General features: G+C 39.0%; 1 protein-coding gene across 1 annotated transcript; it reads left to right on the top strand.

Moving 5' to 3' along the window:
* The first annotated feature begins 281 nt into the window (after positions 1 to 281).
* vps51 (VPS51 subunit of GARP complex) lies at positions 282 to 18,539 on the top strand. The gene is made up of 11 exons (XM_017725728.1): positions 282 to 618; positions 8,715 to 8,844; positions 9,009 to 9,155; positions 9,651 to 9,870; positions 10,912 to 11,812; positions 12,849 to 13,064; positions 13,895 to 13,978; positions 14,484 to 14,618; positions 15,011 to 15,132; positions 15,776 to 15,863; positions 17,707 to 18,539. The coding sequence occupies exons 1-11, from the start codon at positions 466 to 468 to the stop codon at positions 17,965 to 17,967; spliced, it is 2,457 nt and encodes an 818-aa protein (XP_017581217.1). The 5' UTR covers positions 282 to 465; the 3' UTR covers positions 17,968 to 18,539.
* Positions 18,540 to 19,063: the final 524 nt, after the last annotated feature.

The following is a 19,063-nucleotide window of genomic DNA, read 5'->3' as shown; positions in this document are numbered from 1 at the left end:
ACTTGTTATATGTTAATTTCTCAATTAGTATCTAATCATCTACAGCTTCTTACCAGCTATTTGAAACCTTCAGAATATTGGCTTCACATTAGATTAATTTTTATATTTTTGAAAACAATGATTCCACAAGATTACATATGTGTATATATATTTAAAAAGAATATAATCTAATTATAGCCTCACAGAGCACACCACACCACATCATTACTGATTTTATTTAGTTTTTTAATTAAAATAATCTGACTTCCCGAAAAGACGGATGTTTTATTTCTGAGGGACTTTTATTTTGAAGGCCGCAGGACTCCGTTTCCCTGTTGCTGTTCCTCAGTGAGGCTCTCCAGTAAATTCCGTCTAAAACTCGGAATCTGTCCGGTTCTGTGGGGGAGAGTTTATTAGCAGCTGGTTGATCCATTTAAGGTCGTGTCGTGTCTGTTTTAGGGTAATTAGTGTGTGTAATCGGGTGACATGGAGGCCGAGTCCGGCAGCTCCTCTCCCGGCCGGAAGCGGCGCCTCCTCCGGCTTTATTACAGCGCAGCCCCGGAGCCGCAGCAGGAGGAGCAGCCGGACCCCTGCGACATCAACGGGGCTCAGTTCGACCCAGAGCTGTACCTCAATAAGGTACATCAAACAGTCACGTTTACCTTAATACGATACACGTTTACCACAGTAATTGCATTAGACACGCATATTTACCTCAAAAAATACAGTAACCCTATAGATTTGCCTCAGTAATTAAATTTAACTTGCACATTTACCTCAAAAATTACATTAACCCTATAGAATTAACTCAATAATTGCATTACACTCGCATATTTACCTCAAAAATTACATTAACCCTATAGATTTACCTCAGTAATTGCATTTAACTTGCATATTTACCTCAAAAATACCACTAATCCTATGGATTTACCTCAGTAATTGCATTACATCCGCATATTTACCTCAAAAATTACATTAACCCTATGGATTTGCCTCAGTAATTGCATTACACCTGCATATTTACCTCAAAAATGACATTAACCTTATAGATTTGCCTCAGTTATTGCATTAAACCCACATATTTACCTCAAAAATTGCGTTAACCCTATAGATTTACCTCAGTAATTGCATTTAACTTGCATATTTACCTCAAAAATACCACTAATCCTATAGATTTACCTCAGTAATTGCATTTAACTGGCTTATTTACCTCAAAAATTGCATTATCCCTATAGATTTACTTCAGTAATTGCATTACACCCGCATATTTACCTCAAAAATTACATTAACCCTATAGATTTACCACAGTAATTGCATTTAACTTGCATATTTACGTCAAAAATACCACTAATCCTATAGATTTGCCTCATTATTTGCATTACACCCACATATTTACCTCAAAAATTGCATTAACCCTATAGATTTACCTCAGTAATTGCATTCAACCCGCATATTTACCTCAAAAATACCACTAATCCTATAGATTTTCCTCAGTAATTGCATTGAACCCGCATATTTACCTCAAAAATTACATTAACCGTATAGATTTGCCTCAGTAATTACATTAAACCCACATATTTACCTCAAAAATTGCGTTAACCCTATAGATTTACCTCAGTAATTGCATTACACCCGCATATTTACCTCAAAAATTACATTAACGCTATAGATTTTCCTCAGTAATTGCATTACACCCGCATATTTACCTCAAAAATTACATTAACCGTATAGATTTGCCTCAGTAATTACATTTAACTTGCATATTTACCTCATAAATACCACTAATCCTATAGATTTACCTCAGTAATTGCATTCAACCCGCATATTTATCTCAAAAATACCACTAATCCTATAGATTTACCTCAGTAATTGCATTCAACCCGCATATTTACCTCAAAAATACATTAACCCTATAGATTTTCCTCAGTAATTGCATTACACCTGCATATTTACCTCAAAAATTACATTAACTGTATAGATTTGCCTCAGTAATTACATTTAACTTGCATATTTACCTCATAAATACCACTAATCCTATAGATTTACCTCAGTAATTGCATTTAACCCGCATATTGACCTCAAAAATTGCATTAACCCTATAGATTTACTTCAGTAATTGCATTACACCCGCATATTTACCTCAAAAATTACATTAACCCTATAGATTTACCTCAGTAATTGCATTTAACTTGCATATTTACCTCAAAAATACCACTAGTCCTATAGATTTACCTCAGTAATTGCATATAACTGGCATATTTACCTCAAAAATTGCATTAAACCTATAGATTTACTTCAGTAATTGCATTCAACCCGCATATTTACCTCAAAAATTACATTAACCCTATAGATTTACCTTGGTAATTGCATTGAATTTGCATATTTACCTCAAAAAATACATTAACCCTGTATTTTTACCTCAGAAATTACATTAACGGTATAGATTTGCCTCAGTTATTGTATTAAACCTGTATATTTACCTCAAAAATTGTGTTAACCCTATAGATTTACCTCGGTAATTCCATTACACCCGCATATTTACCTCAAAAATTACATGAACCGTATAGATTTTCCTCAGTAATTGCATTACAGCCGCATATTTACCTCAAAAATTACATTAACTGAATTGATTTGCCTCAGTAATTGCATTCAACCCGCATATTTATCTCAAAAATACCACTAATCCTATAGATTTACCTCAGTAATTGCATTCAACCCGCATATTTACCTCAAAAATACATTAACCCTATAGATTTACCTTGGTAATTGCATTGACCTTGCATATTTACCTCAAAAATTACATTAACCCTGTAGATTTACCTCAGAAATTATATTTAACCTGCATGTTAAAATTACATTAACCCAATAGCTTTACCTCAGTAATTACATTTAACTTGCATATTTACCTCAAAAAATACATTAACCCTATAGATTTACCTCAGAAATTATATTTAACCTGCATGTTTACCTCAAAAATTACATTAACGGTATAGATTTGCCTCAGTTATTGTATTAAACCTGTATATTTACCTCAAAAATTGTGTTAACCCTATAGATTTACCTCGGTAATTCCATTACACCCGCATATTTATCTCAAAAATTACATTAACCGTATAGATTTTCCTCAGTAATTGCATTACACCCGCATATTTACCTCAAAAAGTACATTAACCCTATGGATTTGCCTCAGTAATTACATTTAACTTGCATTTTTATCTCAAAAAATACATGAACCCTGTAGATTTACCTCAAAAAGTGTGTTAACCCTATAGATTTACCTCGGTAATTGCATTACACCCGCATATTTACCTAAAAAAATACATTAACCCTGTAGATTTTCCTCAGTAATTGCATTTAACTTGCATATTTACCTCAAGAATTACATTACCCCTATGGATTTGCCTCAGTAATTGCATTACACCCGCATATTTATCTCAAAAATTACATGAACCGTATAGATTTTCCTCAGTAATTGCATTACACCCGCATATTTACCTCAAAAATTACATTAACCGTATTGATTTGCCTCAGTTATTGCATTAAACCTGTATATTTACCTCAAAAATTGTGTTAACCCTATAGATTTACCTTGGTAATTGCATTACACCCGCATATTTACCTCAAAAGTTACATTAACCGTATAGATTTTCCTCAGTAATTGCATTACACCCGCATGTTTACCTCAAAAATTACATTAACGGTATAGATTTGCCTCAGTTATTGTATTAAACCTGTATATTTACCTCAAAAAGTGTGTTAACCCTATAGATTTACCTTGGTAATTGCATTACACCCACATATTTACCTCAAAAATTACATTAACCGTATAGATTTTCCTCAGTAATTGCATTTAACTTGCATATTTACATCAAGAATTACATTACCCCTATGGATTTGCCTCAGTAATTGCATTACACCTGCATATTTACCTCAAAAATTACATTAACCCTATAGATTTGCCTCAGTAATTGCATTAAACCCACATATTTACCTCAAAAATTGCGTTAACCCTATAGATTTGCCTCAGTAATTGCATTAAACCCACATATTTACCTCAAAAATACATTAACCCTATAGATTTACCTTGGTAATTGCATTGAACTTGCATATTTACCTCAAAAATTACATTAACCCAATAGCTTTACCTCAGTAATTACATTTAACTTGCATATTTACCTCAAAAAATACATTAACCCTATAGATTTACCTCAGAAATTATATTTAACCTGCATGTTTACCTCAAAAATTACATTAACGGTATAGATTTGCCTCAGTTATTGTATTAAACCTGTATATTTACCTCAAAAATTGTGTTAACCCTATAGATTTACCTCGGTAATTCCATTACACCCGCATATTTATCTCAAAAATTACATGAACCGTATAGATTTTCCTCAGTAATTGCATTACACCCGCATATTTACCTCAAATATTACATTAACCGTATTGATTTGCCTCAGTTATTGCATTAAACCTGTATATTTACCTCAAAAATTGTGTTAACCCTATAGATTTACCTTGGCAATTGCATTACACCCGCATATTTACCTCAAAAGTTACATTAACCGTATAGATTTGCCTCATTAATTGCATTAAACCCACATAATTACCTCAAAAATTGCATCAACCCTATAGATTTACCTCAGTAATTGCATTCAACCCGCATATTTACCTCAAAAATTACATTAACCCTATAGATTTTCCTCAGTAATTGCATTACACCCGCATGTTTACCTCAAAAGTTACATTAACCGTATAGATTTGCCTCAGTAATTGCATTCAACCCGCATATTTACCTCAAAAAGTACATTAAACCTATGGATTTGCCTCAGTAATTACATTTAACTTGCATATTTATCTCAAAAAATACATGAACCCTGTAGATTTACCTCAGAAATTATATTTAACCTGCTTGTTTACCTCAAAAATACCACTAATCCTATAGATTTACCTCAGTAATTGCATTTAACCCGCATATTTACCTCAAAAATACATTAACCCTATAGATTTGCCTCAGTAATTGCATTAAACCCACATATTTACCTCAGAAATACATTAACCCTATATATTCACCTTGGTAATTGCATTGAACTTGCATATTTACCTCAAAAATTACATTAACCCTATAGATTTACCTCAGAAATTATATTTAACCTGCATGTTTACCTCAAAAATTACATTAACGGTATAGATTTGCCTCAGTTATTGTATTAAACCTGTATATTTACCTCAAAAATTGTGTTAACCCTATAGATTTACCTCGGTAATTCCATTACACCCGCATATTTACCTAAAAAATTACATGAACCGTATAGATTTTCCTCAGTAATTGCATTACACCCGCATATTTACCTCAAAAATTACATTAACCGTATTGATTTGCCTCAGTAATTGCATTTAACTGGAATATTTACCTGAAAAATTGCATTAAACCTATAGATTTACTTCAGTAATTGCATTACACCCGCATATTTACCTCAAAAATTGCATTAACCCTATAGATTTACCTCAGTAATTGCATTCAACCCGCATATTTACCTCAAAAATACATTAACCCTATAGATTTACCTTGGTAATTGCATTGAACTTGCATATTTACCTCAAAAATTACATTAACCCTGTAGATTTACCTCAGAAATTATATTTAACCTGCATGTTTACCTCAAAAATTACATTAACGGTATAGATTTGCCTCAGTTATTGTATTAAACCTGTATATTTACCTCAAAAAGTGTGTTAACCCTATAGATTTACCTTGGTAATTGCATTTAACCCGCATATTTACGTCAAAAATTACATTAACCGTATAGATTTTCCTCAGTAATTGCATTACACCCGCATATTTACCTCAAAAATTGCGTTAACCCTATAGATTTACCTCAGTAATTGCATTTAACTTGCATATTTACCTCAAAAATTGCATTAATCCTATAGATTTACCTCAGTAATTGCATTACACCCGCATATTTACCTCAAAAATTACAGGAACCCTATAGATTTGCCTCAGTAATTGCATTAAACCCACATAATTACCTCAAAAATTGCATAAACCCTATAGATTTACCTCAGTAATTGCATTCAACCTGCATATTTACCTCAAAAATTACATTAACCGTGTAGATTTTCCTCAGTAATTGCATTTAACTTGCATTTTTACCTCAAAATACCACTAATCCTATAGATTTACCTCAGTAATTGCATTCAACCCGCATATTGACCTCAAAAAGTACATTAACCCTATGGATTTGCCTCAGTAATTACATTTAACTTGCATATTTATCTCAAAAAATACATGAACCCTGTAGATTTACCTCAGAAATTATATTTAACCTGCATGTTTACCTCAAAAATACCACTAATCCTATAGATTTACCTCAGTAATTGCATTCAACCCGCATATTTACCTCAGAAATACATTAACCCTATAGATTTGCCTCAGTAATTGCATTAAACCCACATATTTACCTCAAAAATTGCATTAATCCTATAGATTTGCCTCAGTAATTGCATTTAAATTGCATATTTACCTCAAAAATTACATTAACCCTATAGATTTGCCTCAGTAATTGCATTTAACTTGCATATTTACCTTAAAAATTACATTAACCTTATAGATTTGCCTCAGTAATTGCATTTAACTTGCATATTTACCTCAAATTACATTAACCCTATAAATTTACCTCAGTAATTACATTCAACCCACATATTTATCTGAAATTACATTCACCCTATAGATTTACCTTGGTAATTGCATTCAACTAGCATATTTACCTCAAAAATTACATTAACCCTATAGCTTTACCTCAGTAATTAGATTTAACTATTTAACTCAAAAATTACATTAACCCTAGAGATTTGCCTCAGTAATTGCATTAAACCTGCATATTTGCCTCAAAAATTACATTAACCCTATAGTTTTTCCTCAGTAATTGCATTTAACCTGCATATTTGCCTCAAAAATTACATTAACCCTATAGATTTACCTCAGTAATTGCATTTAACTTGCATATTTACCTCAACAATTACATTAACCGTATAGATTTTCCTCAGTAATTACATTTAACTTGCATATTTACCTCAAAAATTACATTAACCCTATAGATTTGCCTCAGTAATTGCATTAAGCCCACATATATATCTGAAATCACATTGACCCTATAGATTTACCTTGGTAATTGCATTCAACTCGCATATTTACCTCAAGAATTACATTAACCCTATAGCTTTACCTCAGTAATTACATTTAACTATTTACCTCAAAAATTACATTAATGCTATAGATTTGCCTCAGTAATTGCATTAAACTTGCATATTTACCTCAAAAATTACATTAACACTATAGATTTCCTTCAGTAATTACATTAAACCTGCATATTTGCCTCAAAAATGACATTAACCCAATAGATTTACTTCAGTAGTTACATTTAACTTGCATATTTACCTTAAAAATTACATTAACCCTATAGATTTAGCTCAGTAATTACATTTAACTCACTTATTTTCTTCGTTAAGGTACATTATTCTGATATTTTACCTCAGTAATTACAGTTAACCTACATATTTACCTAAATAATTACATTAACCCTACATGTTTACCTCAATAAGGTACGTTCATCTGAAATATTTACCAAAGTAACTACATTAAACCCACATATTTTAACTCAAAAGTTTCATTAAACCCTCATATTTGCCTCAATAATTAATTTACACATTTACTTCAGTAAAGTACATTATTCTGATATTTTACCTTAATAATTACGGTAACCCCACACATTTACCTCAATAATTACCTTTAACTCACATATTTACCTCAGTAAGGAACATTATTTTGATATTTAACAGTAAACCTACATATTTATCTCAATAATTACATTAAACTTATTAATTTACCTCAATCAATACATTAAACCCTCCTATTTACCTCAGCCAGGTACATTAATCTAAAATATTTACTTCAGTAATTACATTAAACCCACATAGTTACCTCAAAAAATTAAACCTACATTTTTACCTTAATAATTCTATTAAATCCTCATATTTACCTCAGTAATTATATTAAATCCATATTTACCTCATTAAAACCCCCGTATTTACCTAAGTAAGATATGTTAATCTGAAATATGTTTATTACATTACACCCACATTTTTACCTCAAAAATTGTATTTTACCTATACATTTACCTCAATAATTACATTAAACCCACACATTTGCCTTGATAATTACATTAAACCCTCATTTTTACTTCAATAAGGTACATTAATCTGAAATATTTCCTCATTTATTATTTTAAACTTACATATTTAACTCAATAATTATGTTAAAACCTCATATTTACCTCAATAATTGTATTAAAGCCCCCAGATTTACCTATATACTAACATCAAACCCACATATTTACCTCAATAATTATATTAACAGATTTCTTTCAATATTTACATCATTTAGCTTAGTAATTGCATTAAACCTGAGAGTTAAGGCATACGGCTTAGAACACTGATGTTATGGATGATGTTGTCATCATATAGGACCATAAATGGTTTATTAAGTGTTTTTAATAATTGTCTCTGCTTTTTATCTGAGATCTGATAAAATAAGCCTCTTCATTTTGTTTAATGATTTACATTTCTCACTGTTGGGATGATTTTATGATCTTTCTTGCTTTGATAGATTTATGTGCACCCTGATTTTGTTTACCTCACCCAGAAAAAGATAATGTCTGTCTGTCTGTCTGTAGCTGAGGAAGGAGTGCTCTCTAAATGAGCTGATGGATCAGGAGAGCTGCATGGTCAGACAGATTCGATCCCTGGACAGCGACATGCAGACGTTGGTCTATGAGAACTATAATAAATTCATTTCTGCCACAGGTCAGTAAATCAGAGCTCTAAACCTCTACAGGTCAGCTATTTCCTCTCTGTGCTCACAGTTTTATGTATGTCTGACGTTTGGAAACAGTATTAATGCAGATTTCAGGTGTGATCGTTAGCATATATTTTAATTAAAGTGGTTCTGCGTTAATTATTGTTCTCAGATACGATCAGGAAGATGAAGAACGACTTTAAGAAGATGGAGGATGAGATGGACTGTCTCTCCACCAACATGGCTGCCATCACTGAGTTCAGCGCCCGGATCAGCGGAACCCTACAGGACCAGCACGCCCAGATCACCAAACTATCAGGTACGCAGTTGCAGACTGACCGGATGCTGTAATATCGCCCCTACACTTACTTACATGCTGTAGTGTATTACAGTCTGTCAGAGCGACTGTGTGGATCATATGAACATTATAGAGCTTTTTAAATGAGACAGTAGAAGCCGTATCGCCCCCTACGCTTCCTGCAGTGTATTACAGTCTGTCAGAGTGACTGTGTGGATCATATGAACATTATAGAGCTTTTTAAATGAAACAGTAGAAGCCATATCGCCCCCTACGCTTCCTGTAGTGTATTACAGTCTGTCAGAGTGACTGTGTGGATCATATGAACATCATACAGCGCTATTGTTTTTAAGTAAATGTCAGCTATTTTCTGAAATCAGTAGTATGTCGTCTAAATGTGTATAATATGTATAATTAAACAAAAATATGTTGCTGTTTTATCACTCTCTCAAATCATTCTGTTTTCTATCTTCTGTCTCTCTCTTTTCCCCTGTTTTTCTCTCCATCTCTGTGCAGGCGTCCACACTCTCCTGCGTAAGCTGCAGTTCCTGTTTGAGCTCCCGGCGCGGCTGAATAAGTGTTTGGAGCTGCAGGCGTACGCTCAGGCCGTCAGCTCCCACTGCCGGGCACGCTGCGTCCTGCAGCAGTACAGCCACATGCCGTCCTTCAGGGGCATCCAGGACGACTGCCACGCCATCATGGAGCGGCTCGCGCAGCAGCTGAGGCAGAAGTTCAGGTCTGAGAGAAAACTAATACTGCGCTAAACACTGACGTCACTGTGAAAGAACTAGTGTTGTCAACTTTAATGCCAAAATTGACCTGCTTTACATTTATAACTTGAATTTTTGTCTTGATGCCAAAAACAAAGACTCTCCTGAGGCAGATATAATTGAAGACTTCCACCAGTTTTTAAAAATGAACTATTTCATAACATCATATGTGTGTGAGGTGTAATCAGAGAGATTCAGAGCAGTTTGGTGTGAAACGGTTCAGACGTCTTTACAGTGGTGGTGATGTAGCTATGGCGATGCTGGTTCCCAACACAGATATAGACATTTTATTTACCATCCAGAACCACCAGAGAACCTACATGAGTCTTCTGAGCTTATATGGAATGTTGATGATGGAAAATCTGGAATAATACGTTTTCTCTGGGGACTATTTTGCCTCAAAGCGCCCTGCAAAAAAAAATGAGATGACTGTTTATTAGTACACTAGTACATTAGTACAAGTTCTTTAGATTTTAGGGCTCAAGAGTCCAGATAGGCATCCAGTCTGTGCCTCTCATAGTCATTTCCAAAAAAGAATCTGTTTTATTTTTATTTAATGGCAGAAAGTTTTGTCCCACCCAGCGATGATCTCAAACACTTGGAGTGAGTCAAGGGGACCATAGTTGTTTGGAGAGAGGGCCGAGTAGATCCGAGCATCATCAGCATAGACTAAAACCTTTTCAAAACTCTCATAAAACAGCGTCTCAGTCATCAGGCAGTGAATTCAGAACCAGTTCATGTAGGAACTTTCTGTGAGGAGCTTCTAGAGGGGGACGTCTGGTTCCTATCACCACCACTGTGGGCAGCTCTGACTGGTAAGTTTATGTAGAACAGAGAGTTTCACACCAAACCGCTCTGAACTGCTCTGTTTACATCTTAACCACTTAATTATGTAGGAATTTTGAATGTTTGAAAATGTAAAGGAGGTCTTTTAGGGCTGAAACACCGTAGAGATGAGTGCTAAAAGTTGAGCTCTGTTCTATATTTATGTGTGTTTGTGTTGTCAGGGACGGCGGTACGAGCGCTAAGGAGCTGTCGGAATGTGTGGAGCTTCTCCTGCAGCTGGACGAGCCGGCTGAGGAACTCTGCGACAAATTCCTGAGCCACGCCCAAACCAGGCTGGAGGCAGACCTACAGGGGCTAGAGGCGGAGCTTAGAGATTCAGCACCCATTGACGTCTCCACCCAGAAACTGAGCAGTGCAGCCAATCCCATGTCTCCGTCTGAGTCCTCAACGTCCAGTCACTTTCTCTCGCCAGCTGCGCAGACAGATATCCTGGAGTTTATCGATCGGGGCTGCAATGAGTTTGTGAGTAATCTCTGCCTGGTGATCGCCTCGTATCAGGAGCTGTTCGTCAACCGTCCACAAGAGGGCGAGCTGGCCTCCAAAAATATCCCTCAGATGGCTAACAGCAAGCTGCTCGTGTTTGTGGACACTTTAGCGGCCAGGTACTTCTCCCTGGTGGAGCGGCGGATTCAGGAGGAAAAAGGTGTCGGAGATAACTCCTTATTGGTCAGAGCACTGGACCGGTTCCACCGCAGGCTCCAGGCCGTGTCTAAGCTCCTTCCTGGTTCTGCTGTGCCGAGCCAAGGCACTGAGATTGTGATCCAGGCAGCAAGAGAGAGAATCAAACAGTACCTGTCTGCCTTGCAGAGTTTCTATCTGGACAGCCTCACTGACGTCCGGCAGGCGCTGGCGGCCCCACGGCTCTCTGTGGGCGGGACAAGCTCGGCAGGGGGAGGGGCTCTAGCAGGAAGCGGTCCTCCTGGCAAAGAAGCTCCCCCCAGTCTCCCTGATCTCTTGACCTCACTGTCCAACTCCATCCTGAATCAGATCAAATCAGTTTTGGCCTCAGTGCATCTCTTCACCGCGAAGGACATCACCTTCTCCAGCAAGCCGTACTTCAAGGTGAAAGCAGGGCTTCCTGTGAATCAGGAGCTTTTTATTAGTTTGCAGTACAGATTAATCGTTTTATATCAGAACTGCTCTATTAAAGAGTTTTAATTAAAACCTGTGTTTATGAGCGATATTTAAGATTTACGTCAGGGGGCAGGACTTCTCAGTTAACTATATAATGAGTATAAAACATATTTAGTAAATAACCCGTATTTATCAAATTATAAACGATGGCCTTCCTTAGTGAAGTTCAAGGGGCACAGCATCAAATGCACTGACTGTTTTTCCAAGTTCGCGTGAACAACCTGTTAGGTATATGAATGCACCTGTATAGATGCACTCTGTAGTTCTACAGTTACAGACTGTAGTCCATCTGTTTCTCTGATACTCTGTTACCCTGTTCTACAGTGGTCAGGACCCCCATGGACCCTCACAGAGCAGGTACTGTTTGGGTGGTGGGTCATTCTCAGCACTGCAGTAACACTGATGTGGTGGTGTGTTAGTGTGTGTTGTGCTGGTCTGAGTGGATCAGACACAGCAGTGCTGCTGGAGTATTTAAACGTTGTCTCTGACTTTACATCTACAAGGTGGACAGACAAGGTAGGAGTGTCTAATAGAGTGGACAGTGAGTGGACACAGTGTTTAAAACTCCAGCAGCGCTGCTGTGTCTGATCCACTTGTACCAGCGCAGCACACTAACACACCACCACCACGTCAGTGTTACTGCAGTGCTGAGAATGACCCATAATAATAATAATAATAATAATAATAATGGACAACAAAAAAATTACTGAATGTTTTTTCTCCCAGAGACAACTTAATCTATCACGATTCTGCTTGATTTGTGGTGTAAAAGCAGACATTAGCCTGACCTGTTTATGTTCACTGATATGCATCATGTGTTTCAGGGTCCCCTGTATTTGAGCCCCCTGTATTCAGGTGTTTATGTAAATGGATACACCAGCTGAAGTGTGTATTGTGGCAGGATGTGTTTTTTTGCAGAATAAGACTGAACGCTTAGCAGTGACCGAGTGTTTGTGTGTTTCAGGGAGAGTTCTGCAGTCAGGGCGTGCGAGAGGGGCTGGTGGTGAGCTTCATCAAGTTTATCTGTCAGTCGTCCCGTCAGTTCTGCGAGAGTGCCGGAGACAGAGGCGGTTCCACTCCTCCGGTTCTGCTGCTGCTGCTCTCTCGCCTCTGTCTGGATTTCGAAACCTCCACCATCTCCTACATCCTCACGCTGACGGATGAACAGTTCCTTGTACAGGTACGATCACTTTGTCCTGACTCAGTGAGTCAGGGTGGACTCCCAGGGTCACGGCTGTGTTTACGTTGCGAGTCTGATCTGCCTTCCAGTTTATTAAACACATCATAGTGAACTCTAGGTGTGACCTGGAGAGGAAGCTCATAATTTTGACAAATAATTTATTTTGGTGGATCATGTGAACGTCTTCAATAAGACACCCAGAGAACATCTGTGTTTGGTCAGGATGTTAGAGGCTTGCACAACACTATTTTTATCCAATTTATATTTTTCTTGTTATTTTTCTGCCGTATGTTTTGTCTGCTGTTAGTCTGCTTACAGTTTCCCAGATAGTTTTTCTAAGATATCTTTACAGCACCCCAGCAACACCCTAGCAACTGCCTGAAACACCTTAGCAACCACCTTGGGTGAACACAGTAGTATCTGCCTAGCAACACCATAGGAACCTCTTTGGGTACCATAGCAACCACCTAGCAACCATTTGGATCACTACAGCAAGCACCCTAGCAACCACCCTGGGGACCATAGCAACCAGTTAGGAACACAGTAGCTACTGCCTAGCAACACCTTAGCAACCTCCTTGGCTACCATAGCAACCACCTAGCAGCCATTTGGAACACGAAAGCAAGCACCTGGAAACCACCCTGGGGACCGTAGCAACCAATTAGGATTGCAACAGCAACTGCCAAGCAACACCTCTAGCAACCTCAGTGGGTACCATAGCAACCATCTGGACCACCATAGCAAGCACTCTAGTGCTCCTGATGTTTTTGTTGTTTGACTCGGTTTGATCTGTGAAGATCTGCTGCGTTTCCTCTCTCCTCTGTCCACAGCACCATTCTCCGGTGACTGCAGTGACGGCTCTGTGTGCCGAGGCCCGAGAGGCAGCGCAGAAACTGCTCAATCACTACGTGAAGGTAACGGTAACTCGACCACTGCCAGAGGGAAACTCTTACTCAACCACTTAGAGTTTAAAGCCGTATTGGAGCTGGATTCGTTTAATCTGGGAGGTGCTGTAATTTGACGAGGTCTGCGATTTGAGTTTAGCGCAAATCTGCAGTGTCCACGCTAGTCTGGGAAGTCTTCTCCCTCCTCCATGATGTTTGGATCTGGCCTATTTGGGGTAATTTGGGGAAAATCACACACAGTTCCTTTGTCTTGTGCGAATCAGCTGATTAAATCACGCACAGATTACAGCTGGTAAAAATAATCTAGCTCCTTCAGGGCATAAGATGGAGGGAATAGAAGGAAGTATAAAAGTACAGCAGTGCCAGAGACTTTACAGTGAAGAGCCTCACATCACATCCAGTTTACAGCCTCATCCTGCAGAAACATTCTGAGCTAAGTGTGAAGTGTGTGTGTGTGTGTGTGTGTGTGTGTGTGTGTGTGTGTGTGTGTGTGTGTGTGTGTGTGTGTGAGCAGGTTCAAGGTTTAATAATCTCCCAGATGCTGAGGAAGAGTGTGGAGACCAGAGACTGGGTGAACACCATTGAGCCCCGGAACGTGCGGGCGGTGATGAAGAGGGTGGTGGAGGACACGACCTCCATCGACGTTCAGGTAGTGATTTTAATAAAGAGCTTTTGGGCTTTAGCTTAATACAGCCGATCTTCTCTGAACGTTGTTGTAGATCCATCTGAAGTTAAATTGAATTTTTGCTACATAATTTAATATTTGAGTGAGATGAACATGTGAACCATGTAAAACGGCCCAGTTGAAAGTAGAGTTTCTGTAAAGGTTACTCCTCACCCCTTAGGCAGAGTTAGCATCGTGTAGTGGAGAGGTTACAGACTGCACCCAGCCGACCCCCCCTCCCTCACCCCTCCATTTCCAAGTGTGTAGTAGAACCTGTGGTGGCCGTCTGGTTTTCTGCCGTTGTCTGTTCTGATTTTTTGTTTCTTCATGTTTTCTTTGACAGTGAGAATTCAGCTTCTCTCGCTTGTGTGTTGCAGGTCGGTCTGCTGTATGAAGAAGGTGTAAGAAAAGCTCACAGCAGCGACTCCAGCAAGCGCACATTCTCCGTCTACAGCAGCTCAAGACAGCAGATACGCTACGCACCAAGTTACACACCCAGGTACAGCACACTCACACACACAGACACACCCACACATACACACACACACACACACACACACACACTCACACATATACACAGAGACACACACACACACACACTCACACATATACACAGAGACACACACACACTCACACATATACACACATACACATATACACAGACACACACACACACTCACACACACAGACAAACCCACACATACACACACACACACACTCACACATGTACACAGAGACACACACACACAGACAAACCCACACATATACACAGAGAGACACACACACACACACACACACATATACACAGACACACACATATACACAGACACACACATACACAGAGACACACACACACTCACACATATACACAGACACACACTCACATATACACAAACACACACACACAGACACACACATGCACACACAGACACACACACATACACACAAACAGACACGCACACACACTCTCACAGGATACATGAATAAACACTTCACTCTTTTAAACACAGACAACAGAAATCAAATTAAAGGTCTGCTAGTTTGCGATGATCCCATTAATGTAGGAACATAAGCAGGACGACAGGTGGGTAGATCAGACAGACAGTTAAGGCTCAGTGGTAACGTTACTCGTTTCTGTGCAGCGCTCCGATGGACACTAACCTGCTCAGTAACATCCACAAGCTTTTCTCAGAGAGGATCGACATCTTCAGCCCAGTGGAGTTCAACAAGGTAATGGCTCCTGTAATGAATATGAGTAAGGTGTAATGTAACCATGGAAACGATTGTTGTGTAACCAATGAAATGGGTGTAATGTAACCATGGAAACAAGTGTATTCCCCTGCTCCATATCAGTGATGTAGTTTTTATTTGTTTTCAGATGAATGTTTACCAATCAGTCCACTCTTTAATCTGGATTATCACAGTTATGGCAGTAAGAGTCCACTATTCTTACTATTTACAGATTTACACAAGCTCCAGATCACTAGAGTGGGGGGTGGGGATACGGGGGGGGTCAATATGGCAAAAATACTCCAAGGCATATTTTTAATACACATAGTAAGTGATCAGTTCCTGAACACACCGAATGGGGAAATGAATAATGGGGAAAACAGTCCCTCCAAAGACCCACTGTTCCCAGTGTTTTTGTGCAGTTTTATTCTTTGGGATGTGTTTGTCAAATCTAATTTTGGATTGAGATGAATATTCCAGTCTCCTCCACATATCAAAATACCATAAGCCATTAGTCCACACGTTTTCTGGCAGAGCTACCTGAGGATCATAATCATTCAGTAATGTTAATTCAGCGCTCTTTAGTCTTCCAGATAGGAAAATAACCTCCCTTCCTTGTTCAAAGGGGACCTGGTAAGATTTTGATATAGCCACACACTCCTGTGACCAGATTTATATGAGGAAAAAGAGATTATTGACAATACCATACGTTTTAGTTTCTCATGTTCAGAAGCCTGAAAAGGGTTTCCTGCAAAAAAAAAAAATAGTAGACACTCCTTTTTTCTTCTTTTTGTTCAATTTTTGTTCATGAATGCCCTTTTATTGTGTTTCACAAACTGACGGTCTCCAGAATGTGCTCAGAAAAACAAATTGTGACATGCAGTCACATTGCCCAGCCCTAAAGGCAGGGGAAACGTAAGGGTCAATGTTTACATATTTACATGCAAAGACTTTTGCCAGTCCAATTACAGATTCAGACTGAGGTGATTATGCTCACTCTACTCAAAAATCTTCGTTTACATGAGCGCTACAAGTAATCCAATGCAAAATGACGCGCATGCATGGAGAAGCGCTTAGTGTAAGCGTTACCATGACAACCAGCCTCCCGTGAGGTCCAGTCAGAGTGAGATGAGCAGCAGTGAGCAGTGATTGTGTTTCTAACTGCTTTAAAATGACGTCAGACTCAGGAAAACGTCCTTCACACGTCCTTATTAAAGAAGGCCGAGAGGAAGACGTCGTGCTCTGAGACACATAAGCTGGACGTCCGTCCCACCGCCGTCTTTTAAAGATCAGAGCATGAACTTCGTCTCCTCTGCAGACCAGTTTCTGCTCCGCCGTGTTGAACGGTATAAACTCTCACTGTGACGCGACGCTCATGCAGAACGGGCTGAAACTTTCCGATAGGGAATGTAATCGGATACAGGAGTTTACACAGATATTAATCTGATAGTGAAGATGTTCTTTTGCAGACAGAGCCGTATTTGGTTCTCTCAGCTGATAGGATTTAAAATGATTTGAATCGTATTAAATAATCTGAGTGAGGCTGTTGGAAGACAGCCGGCCCTCATCTCCAGTATCTAGCCAAGTTTGTTCTTAAGTGTGTTCTTGATGAAGGTCCTGATAAAAAGTCTCCATCAGCTTCACATCCTGTTCTTAAAGCGCAGAATGGTTCTCTCCTCTGTCTCTTGAGTGTGTATCGATTCTGTTCATACCTGAGAACAAACCCACACAGAGAACACTGGAGAGTCAGAGTCTTCCTGAAAACTTCATGAAAGGGAATTTCTTCTTTAGAACAGCTGGTGAACGAGGTCCAGTGTCACTGATGTTCCGTCCTCTTCCTCAGGTGTCGGTCCTGACCGGGATCATTAAGATCAGCCTGAAGACGTTCCTGGAGTGCGTGCGCCTGCGGACGTTTGGCCGTTACGGCCTGCAGCAGATCCAGGTGGACTGTCACTACCTGCAGATGTACCTGTGGAGGTTTGTGTCTGATGAGAACCTCGTGCACTTCCTGCTGGACGAGATCGTGGGCAGCGCGGCCCACCGCTGCCTCGACCCAAGCCCCATGGAGCAGAGCGTCATCGAGGTCATCTGTGAGCGAGGCTGAACGGGAACGAAGCTCGGAAACTGGTCTGCGGATTCACTCGGACTTATTCACCACTAACAGGAAATAAAATGTGTTCATCGCCATAGAAACCGGGGGCTGGATTTGAGTTAAAGCCTCGGTCTGAGTAGCTTTATTAGCGCAGAGCGAAGGTCGGGTCATCACCACTGGAGCAGAACTCGACTCTGCGAGTCGAGCGTTGCTCCAAAAAGCTTCTCTCAGAAAGAGAATTGCGCTGTAGTGTCTGTCTGAGTGTGTTTACATGCGCTGGATAATCTGACACCTGCAGGAATCTGATAAGGATCTGATCATTCAGTGAAGGTGAACTCACTCAGTGATGGTGTGATGATGTAGTAACTCGATGTTTGTTGTTGTTATTTGTGTAAATCAGACGTCGCAGTGATTCCTGACGAGGCTTTAAACAGACAGGTGTAAACACTGAGCTGAGCTGTCAGTTAAACAGCTTTACTGTACAGTCCCTACGCAACGGCTTGTGCATGTCATTCAGGCGTCAACGCGCCCCCTACAGGCGCCGCCTTTCAACACTCATAAATAAACAGAAAAATAAACAGGAACAAGTGTTAACATCTGTTTTTTAACCCCTGCACTTTAAAAAAGATGGTTCTTCAAGGGTTCTTTAGTAAAAACAGTGGCTCTACATGGAACCGTGAACACTCAGAGAACCCTCCTTTGCATGGTGAAATTGTTTTTCAGATTGGTGGATAATGTGTTGCAAAGGGTTCTATATAGCACCAAAACGGGTTCCTCTACTGCTGTGATGTTTTGAAAAGGGTTCTATATAGCACCAAAATGGGTTCCTCTACTGCTGTGTTTTGAAAAGGGTTCTATATAGGACCAAAACGGGTTCCTCTACTGCTATGATGTTTTGAAAAGGGTTCTATATAGCACCAAAACGGGTTCCTCTACTGCTGTGTTTTGAAAAGGGTTCTATATAGCACCAAAACGGGTTCCTCTACTGCTGTGTTTTGAAAAGGGTTCTATATAGAACCAAAACGGGTTCCTCTACTGCTATGATGTTTTGAAAAGGGTTCTATATAGCACCAAAACGGGTTCCTCTACTGCTATGCTGAGAGGGGTG

The sequence above is a fragment of the Pygocentrus nattereri genome, chromosome 18 (assembly GCF_015220715.1).
Source record: "Pygocentrus nattereri isolate fPygNat1 chromosome 18, fPygNat1.pri, whole genome shotgun sequence".
Lineage (NCBI taxonomy): Eukaryota > Metazoa > Chordata > Actinopteri > Characiformes > Serrasalmidae > Pygocentrus > Pygocentrus nattereri.
The sequence above is the reverse complement of the archived record's forward strand: the minus strand, read 5'-3'. Positions and strand labels throughout refer to the sequence as shown.

What these genes read in the sequence shown, in the direction of transcription:
- vps51 (XM_017725728.1), top strand. Translation starts at nt 466, where the DNA reads ATGGAGGCCGAGTCCGGCAGCTCCTCTCCCGGCCGGAAGCGGCGCCTC. An exon ending in CAGAGCTGTACCTCAATAAG is followed by an intron (nt 619 to 8,714) that starts GTACATCAAACA and finishes GTCTGTCTGTAG; the next exon opens with CTGAGGAAGGAGTGCTCTCT. An exon ending in TGCTCAATCACTACGTGAAG is followed by an intron (nt 13,979 to 14,483) that starts GTAACGGTAACT and finishes GTGTGTGAGCAG; the next exon opens with GTTCAAGGTTTAATAATCTC.